Here is an 8,343-nt window from a genome sequence, read left to right as displayed (position 1 = left end):
TCAATATGCCCTTCTTATCTCATATGAAGACCAGGAGCTCTCGACATCCTCTTTAGCCCAGGAAGAGGGGGTTTCCCCAGGTTGTGGAGCTCCAGCTTGGCTCTCTGACTCCTCATCCGTCACCAACTTGGATGACAGGTCACCACTCATGTAGGACAGGCAGGTGAAGTTTGTACCCAGGCAGGATTTATTGGTTTTTAGAGCATGGTAGTGAGCATCCTCTTGTGTGTGCAGGGTGAACACTTGACTAGTGCTTACTGGGCACATAGATAAGCCTTGGCTGGGGGAACGGTACTGGGGAGGGCTGCCTTCAGGTTCAGGGCTTGGGATGGATGCTGGGACATTGACCACTGCAAGACCATCAGAGCAAAGAGTCTCTACTGGCTGTACTGGTTCTGGATCTGCCTGTTCCCATAAATCTCTCTGAAGAGCAAAAAAAAGTATAAAGTATACACTTTGGTTAAAAAGTTTTGTTCCCAACAAGTAAATAAATAATTGTAATAACAGTGCTAGTTAAAAAAAAAATTCAAATGGACAAGATTATAATCACCGAATTGATTATAATGTGAAAACACAATCACCTACAGATTAAAAGTCATTAAAATACATTTTCATTTTTAAACTATGGAAGGAAGGTGGACATGAAAAAGATTAGATTAGTTGTGCCGACAGATTAGTGCCGACACAAAGAAAGGAAGCAGATTTAGAAATAGCACGGTCATGTTGTCATTTGACTGCAAAGAACAAGATTAGTAACGAGAAAAAGTAAGAAAGATCATGTTTTATGACAGTGTTAGGTAAGTCAGTCTCAGAATACTTGGACACAAACCTTGGAGAGTCAGTGGACATGTTGACCAGTGAACTTTAGAGACAGAGATAGCCAGTAGATGTAAAGACAAAAACAACTATAAAGGTAAATTATCTAAAATGAAGGTTAATCATTATTAAGTCCTTATAGCTTAGCACAGTTTGAGGTTTAAGCATTTGTTTTTGTGGTGTGTTTCATGTTTGTTCAATGAAAATAAATCAAGACATATTGTGCAATTATTGTATTTGCTGTACAATTAAAAAACCTGACCAGTGATGAAATCTCAAATTTGTTTTCTAAAGCCATTCACTGGAGAAAATGTTGAGGATATATTTTGGAAAAATATATATTCATACACCTACCAAAAATAGATGTGAGGACTCTCCACTGAAAGGGGGCAGAAAGGATTGCAGGGCAGAGGATGGAAGGTATGACCCCGAAGTGCTGGAGAAAGCTGCAGTGCTGCGGTAATCTGCATAGGTTTCTGGATAATAGCTGTCGATAAGGGTGGAATGGCTATTCATGCTGGTGGGTTCACAGCTCATGGATTTAGCGCTGAGGCAGGATGAGTACATATCAGGGGAGAACTGCTTGCTGGACCCACTGAAGTCAGAGTCTGAGATGAAAGGGCGTCTCGTGCCATAGTAGTTGGGCAACATGTGGGACCCGGCTGGAAGACATAATAACGCAGGTTGAGTGCAACAAAAGTACATTATGAGGAGATCTTTAATTAGTCTGTTCTGAAGTTTTGCACCTAAAACGTGAACATTGTTGGTGTTTTGGTGAAAAAAACCCTCAGTGCAACATTACTAACAGAAATTCTGACATCCAGTTAGTTGACAGATATTTAACAAATCCATGGCATTTCTATACACAAATCATCCTTAAAACTCTTCACTGGCTTTCAGGATCAACTTTAAAATTCTGGTTCTTACTTTCAGAGCTATTCATGATCAAGCTCCTCCTTACATCACTGATCTGATCCAGCCTTACACCCCACCTTGGGCTCTGTGGTCTGTGGATCAGAATCTACTGATTTTTCCTCGCACACGGTTCAGGACCAGAGGAGAGAAATCCTTCCAGGCTGTTGCTCCTAAGCTTTGGAATGATCTTCCTCTCTCTTTGCGCTTGATGGAGGCTATTGACTCCTTCAAGAAACAGCTTAAGACATGTTTAATTGCGCTTTCCTTGATTTTCTGGAACTCCTGTGTTTTTCTCTGTGTTATCTTGACCTTTTTAGTATATATTTTATTGACTATTGTTTTGATTGTTTAAGTACTTTGTGACCCTGGTCTGGAAAAGCGCTCTATAAATATAAATTACTTACCTACTTACTTACTTACAAGCATAGATTAGTTTCTTACCTGGCATCTGGACAAAAGATGGTGGGGTTGTTGATCTCCCCTATCACAGAAAATTCAATATTAATGAAATTAAACAGTTACGCTTTGTTTATGAACATGATTTCTTTCTTATTTTAGTTTAATTTAAAAAAAAAAATTAAGTGGGTAAAAAGCCGGACTTCTTATATAATTTATGATGACAACAGCAAATCATTTAAGATTCAGTTTCCCCCAAAACAATCTACATTCGGTAAGATTATCATTCAATCCAGTTCATAATATTATACTTTCCAAGAACTGTTGCTTCATATATGATATGATGTCCCTTTGCACAATAAATCTGTCCTGTACTCTTTTTCCTTGCACTTTATTATTATTTTTTTTCCAACTGCGCTGTTGTGAAAGTGTGTTTCCCCTCTGGGGATGAATAAAGCTTTTCTATTTCTATTCTATTTCTATTATTGAACCTGTGATTTTTTTTATATATTAGTTGGACATTTCCTATAAACATCCACAAAAAAAGAGCTGTTGTTTGCATATTGTCAAAATAAATTAGTTGTATTTAAGCCAATGACTACAGGGAGACAAGCAAATGTTGTGGGAATAATTTGAATGAGATTTGCAAGGACCAAGACTTCCCCATGAGGTTGAGATACGGCTTAGTGATTTCCTGAAGGCTGTGTATGGCAACTAAGGGGTTGACAATGGATCTATTTAAATATTATCTGTTTTAATCTTATTTTACAACGACAAATCTTTCCAGTGTAAATCATCATATGTAGTCTTGTGTTTTTTCTAAATCAGAATTTAAAAAATATATATTTCATGTTTCAGCCATCACATTTGTGCAGAGCCAATCCGGGCTGAAATATAACAAAAAGTTGGGTGAGGTGAATAACGAAACAATTAGATGGTAATCTTATCTAAGGTTTATATTTGTATTTAAAAATTATGCTGATTTATGATACTCTGCCTTTTTTTGAGTTTGATCCAGTTCTGCCTGATACTGGCGGAAAACACTTGAACTTAGTTTAATTCATATATTATAAAAGGCTTTAAGCAAAATATTTATAGTTAAGATTTATTTGATTTTACATTCACTTATTTTCTTATAAACAAAGAGGTTTCTTGTACTTGTAGCTTTGTTAGAGAACTCACAACCCCATTTCAGATTAAACGGCCTTGCCATTCTTTGTTCAAAATCATTTCAGTACTAATATTTACTCTTAGATGAGAGTTAGTAGTGTTGTCAGTGGTAATTCACTGGCCTATGCTTCAGACACTGAGAGCAAACAGTGACATTGACCCTGTAAACAAATTCTGACAGGCAGTTAAGTTGCTATTATCATTAAGTGTGTATCAGATTTAAGACAACAATAGAAGGTTTGTCTGTGGCAAGAACATGAAGGAAAATAATGGAGTCTGGCAGGTGTGTTAGGACTAAACTTTGCATAGGCAGCCTCCTAGATGACCCTTTTCTCCATCCTTCGTGGTACCTTTCCACAACACTCTCTCCCACCCTTCCCCCCCACCATCACCGACTGTGGCCGTTGCCATTGCGAGCTTTGTGTCAGCACCCTTTGTGTGGTCAGGACAGTACGCGTTCTTTGTGTCGCACTCGACACGCTGTGTTCAGCTATTTAAAGACAAACTTCTTTTTTGGGGGGGGGGGGTGGGCGGGTGGGCGGGTGACAATATATGGATCATTGGTCAACAAAACAAGCCAAATGTCAACATTACATGATACTTCCTTTTAAAAGACAATGGCCTCCTATTTGTCCCCAGAGGAGGTATCCTCTGTTTTCTATGTTTGGGAGAACATTTTGAAGCAGAAATAGAAAGACGCGATAAAAGAAAGAAATATTGTGCTTACACTGTATTGTGGCCCATTTGTCTGTCGTGATCTCTTCTCTGCCAGCAGGTCTTTGACTGTGTGTTTCACTCGGACACCCTGATACACCCTCTTAGTATAATCTGTTGAGAACGGATAGAGAGTTTGAAAAAAAGACCAATGGAAATGTTGCAAAGAAAAACACATTATCATTTTACATAGGTTACCCATATAGGTTAATGACTATTTTGGATATTAGTGTAGAGGTCATGGAAATTGTCATTGGGTTTCTCCATGCAATTCAACAGCGTAGGTTTATTGCTTTGCTTTGACAAAAGAACTCATGTCTGATTCCATATAATGTTGTGGATCACTGAAATACACAGGGAATAAAGGCAAAATGTTGTGAGATTTTTAATTTTGTACTTAATTTTTGTAACACCTTTTCTTCTTTGTTTAATCTAAGTTAAAAGTTAAAGTGAAAGAGAAATGATAGCTGCAGACTACAGACAATGTGCAGATAAGTTGTTCCTTGTTTTTTTTAACTTGGGATTTTTCAGCCAGCAATTTCAACAAATAAACTCTGCCATACAACCTGTCTGCATTTCATCGCTGATCTGGAAATGAACCTGCTTGTTTAAAATAAAACTGAATGAAATGGGCGTCAAATCTTCTGTATGATGCATTATACAATATTACGTAGTCCAACACAGATTTTTATATGAATTCTGAAAAAGGTTTTTCACATGTAAATTCTCTTTGAAACTCGCAAATATATTAAGCGACATTCATACATTTCCATCTCGTCATCACTGAATACTCAATGTTTATTGTTAATAAATTAGCATTTGACTGTCTTGATGTGAATTTCTTTTCAATAAATATATACTCAAAGAGATAGTAAATTCAAATTTCTCCACCTATATATATTTAAAGTGATACTCGATCAGCTCAACAAAAAAAAAAGGATAAAATAATTCAAACCAAGGACTGTACATTTAAGAATATGAAATCTACATGACCACTATTAGTGTCATTGTTATCACTGGGTTTAGTTGCTAATCAGTCAAGTACAATTAAAATATCTCAATACTTTCTAAAGTATTCTATTGGTTGTAACTTTGTCAGCAAAGACTTGGTGAAGAAAAAACATTATGCGAATACAAGTATAGCAATATTCAACCTCAAATGAATATGATGAAATTAATTAATTTTTCCAAACAATCACAAAATATCATTTTAAGATTAGGGATTTAAGTAAAGAAAACAAAGAGCAATATTGTAGCAGTACCTTCTTTGTGCATAATTCTTACCTGTATCCATGATGTTGTGGAGAAGCCTGTAAGACACATGCACACAGGAACACATATGCACACTCACTCAGATCCTCCTGTTGTATTTGCTTACAGTAAGTGAATGTGCAACTCCATTCTCTGCACTCAGGTCAGGAAGAGGCGTTTTAAACAGTGAGGGCAGGGACACATGGAGCAAGCCACCTCACTGGGCATTCTTTCTTTTAACTTACCTTATGCTATTTGCTTAAATGCAAATGTTTGGCCAGGACTTATTTTAAGACCATTTGCATCCACGGATTAGTAGATGGAAAAATGCCGTACATAGAAAAGAGAGGAAACATCTTATGGAACAAGCTGCTATTTATTTTACTCGGTCAGCATTGTCATTTCATCAAAATATTGGGTGTTATTTTCAATTCAATTCAAATTTATTTAAAGTGTCTTTAAACTTTAAAGTTTCAGTAAGACTTTAGAGGAGAAAGGAAAAACAGATTCGAGCAACTAAATAATGAGTAAAGCACAGTTTGGTATTGGCGAGGAAAAACTTCCTTTTAGAAGGCAGAAACCTTGAGCAGAACCAGACTCATTGATGAACACTTTTATTTTGATGAAATGGTTGGAGTTTGACTAATAATTAAAATGTTTTAAATTAAATGTTTCATTAATCAAATAAATAAAACACTTCCTAATAAATTCCGACGCTCATTATGCCAGAGCAAAACAAATCTAATCATATATGAGCAATGGAAATGTACAGTATTTTGGCATCTTCAATATTTTTGTTGCTCCAATCTTGTCGTAGATACTCACAAAAGCTGTGTACTCACAAGTATGCTGTAGAGGCATATCCTAGAATTGCAGTCCCTGCTACAGTCGCCGCAGATGTACGAGTTAAACCTTGTCTTGCCAAGTGTTGCCTAGAATGCGCCGAAGATACCTTGTATGGTAAGCATTGAGATTTACCTCCTGTCTTGCATACCTTGACCAAGTCTGGCTACCATAGAGCAGGGTGCTGATGATGCAGGCCTGGTAGAGTTTGAGTTCGGTGCTAAGAGCAAGATTCTTATTTTCCCAAACCCTCTTGGTTAGTTATGACATCACTCCAGTTGCTTTCCTAATGTGGGCGTTGATCTCCGTCTTTAGAGAAAGGTTTTCTGAGATGAGAGAGCCCAGGTATCGGAAGTTTACAACATTAGCAAACTGTGACGTGTTGATGGAGATGGAGGGAGGTATAGGTTTATCCTGTGCCATTATTTTGGTCTTCTTGATGCTGAGTGTCAGGGAGAACTCTTTGCAAGCATTCGAAAAGCAGTCCAGCAGACATTGGAACCCGTCCTGCGAGTGACATGTAAGAGCGATCATCAGCGAACAACATTTCCCTGAGTAGGCCACGGGTAACTTTCGACTTTCTGCATAGACATGCTAAATTATACAGTTTGCCGTTGTGTCTGGTGTGGATTTGGACACCATAATTTGAAAAAGCGTAGTACAAGTTGCAAAAGCGTAGTACAGGAGGAGGGAGAAGAAGATGCCGAGTGCACAGCCTCTCAACAGCGCTTAAGGTGTTGAAGGGCTCTGATTTCTTACCCTCTAAGCTGACAGTGCCTTCCATATTTGTATGAAAGGACTTGAAGAGGCTCAGCAGTTTTGGTGGACAACCAATTCTCTGAAGTAGGTTAATGAGGTCTTCTTATATGTATAAAAGAAGTGAGATGTATAAAAGACATCTAAAGATAGATGTCTCAAAGAGGTCTAAACGTAGATGTCTAAAGAGGTCTAACAGAAGTCTAATCTTAGAAGTCTAAAAGACATCTAAACTAAGACGTCTAAAAGAGGTCTTCACTTAGCCGCCTAAAGGAGATCTAAACAAAGACATCTAAAAGAGGTCTAAACTTGAACATTGAAACTTAGACGTCTAAAAGACATCTTAACTAGATGCCTGAAAGGGGTATAGGAGATGTCCAAGCGTAAACATCGAAAAGTCTAAAAATAAGTCTGTACTTAGTCGCCAAAAATGTCTTTATTCTTAGAGGTCTAAAAGAGGTCTAAAAGATATCTAAAAGCAGTCCTAACTAAGATGTCTATAAGAAGTTCAAACTTAGACGTCTAAAAGTGGTTTAAAAGAGGCGTAAACTTAGACGGCTTAAAGAGGTCTAAAGATCTTAACTAAGATGCCTGAAAGACATGATATAAGAAAATAGTAAAGAGAGCTCAGATTGGCTTCAGTGCATGTCAATCAAATGGTTATTGCGCCAATTGGTTGACAATTCGATTGACATGCACAGCAGCCAATCTGAGCTCCCGCCTCTTCCAGTGAACGCACGGCAAAGTCCATATGAATCGAGAATAAAAAGAGACGTGCAGACTTCCCGTCAGTCATTTTACGCAATTCAGAAAAACGATATACAATTATAACTTGTTTTTTAAAATAATATATCGAACAAAATAATGCGCGTTTGATCGCTTCAGGTTCTTCTCTAGAGAGTCACAGAAACATGACGTCACGCACGTTCCAATGAAAGCGCAACAAATGCTGGTTTTCCTCAATTGATCAGGTGATCGAGGATACATCCTTAAAAAAAATACTTGTATTAATACACCATCACATGATGACTATTTGTAAATTACCTTTATCTCACGAATATAATAAGAATACGTTCAAACCCAAACACGTTAAACAGTCGCAGGTTAGCCACAAATTCTAATGACGTCAGAGACGATCAGACAAAGCGATGATGATGTGAAGTTACTGGTTAACAGTTTTATTCTCGTTAAACTTCATCTGAAGATGTGTAGCAGGACGAGGTTGTTGGCATTCCAGCCAATCCCGTCTTAGCCTGCGGGTTAAAAGGAGGCGGTGCGCACACTTCTCCCTCGCTCTGAATGGCTGGAGGCTGAGTTCCCACCTCAATCAGCGTCCTACGCTTCCGCTTCCGGGGTCAGAGGTAGGCTGTTAGCGACGACTGTGGTTCTCTCGTGGTGTTCTGTCCAGCTCTGTGGTAAGCTCATTGATCCTTTTGATAGATTCCTCTCTGGGTGTGCTTGGCTGCGTGTTGCTTCCCCTCT

At 38.0% G+C, this 8,343-nt stretch overlaps 1 protein-coding gene across 1 annotated transcript; it reads right to left on the bottom strand.

Annotated features, from left to right (window-relative positions):
* On the bottom strand, positions 1-5,350 carry pou2af2a (POU class 2 homeobox associating factor 2a). The gene is made up of 5 exons (XM_087796018.1): positions 5,296-5,350; positions 4,025-4,125; positions 2,173-2,212; positions 1,171-1,478; positions 1-423 (listed from the first exon to the last, which is right to left on the bottom strand). Exons 1-5 carry the CDS (start codon positions 5,348-5,350, stop codon positions 1-3), a joined length of 927 nt encoding a protein of 308 aa, XP_087652144.1.
* Positions 5,351-8,343: the final 2,993 nt, after the last annotated feature.

The sequence above is a fragment of the Callionymus lyra genome, chromosome 7 (genome assembly GCF_982586985.1).
Source record: "Callionymus lyra chromosome 7, fCalLyr1.hap1.1, whole genome shotgun sequence".
Taxonomy (NCBI): Eukaryota; Metazoa; Chordata; class Actinopteri; order Syngnathiformes; family Callionymidae; genus Callionymus; species Callionymus lyra.
This window is presented reverse-complemented; position numbering and strand designations above follow the sequence as displayed.

Excerpts from the sequence above, each read along its gene's own strand:
- pou2af2a (XM_087796018.1), bottom strand. The coding sequence starts at position 5,350 with ATGTGTTCCTGTGTGCATGTGTCTTACAGGCTTCTCCACAACATCATG. Across the intron at positions 1,479-2,172 it reads ATCTTTTGTCCAGATGCCAG|CCGGGTCCCACATGTTGCCC; the intron begins GTAAGAAACTAA and ends TATGTCTTCCAG. Across the intron at positions 424-1,170 it reads AGTCCTCACATCTATTTTTG|AGAGATTTATGGGAACAGGC; the intron begins GTAGGTGTATGA and ends TTTGCTCTTCAG.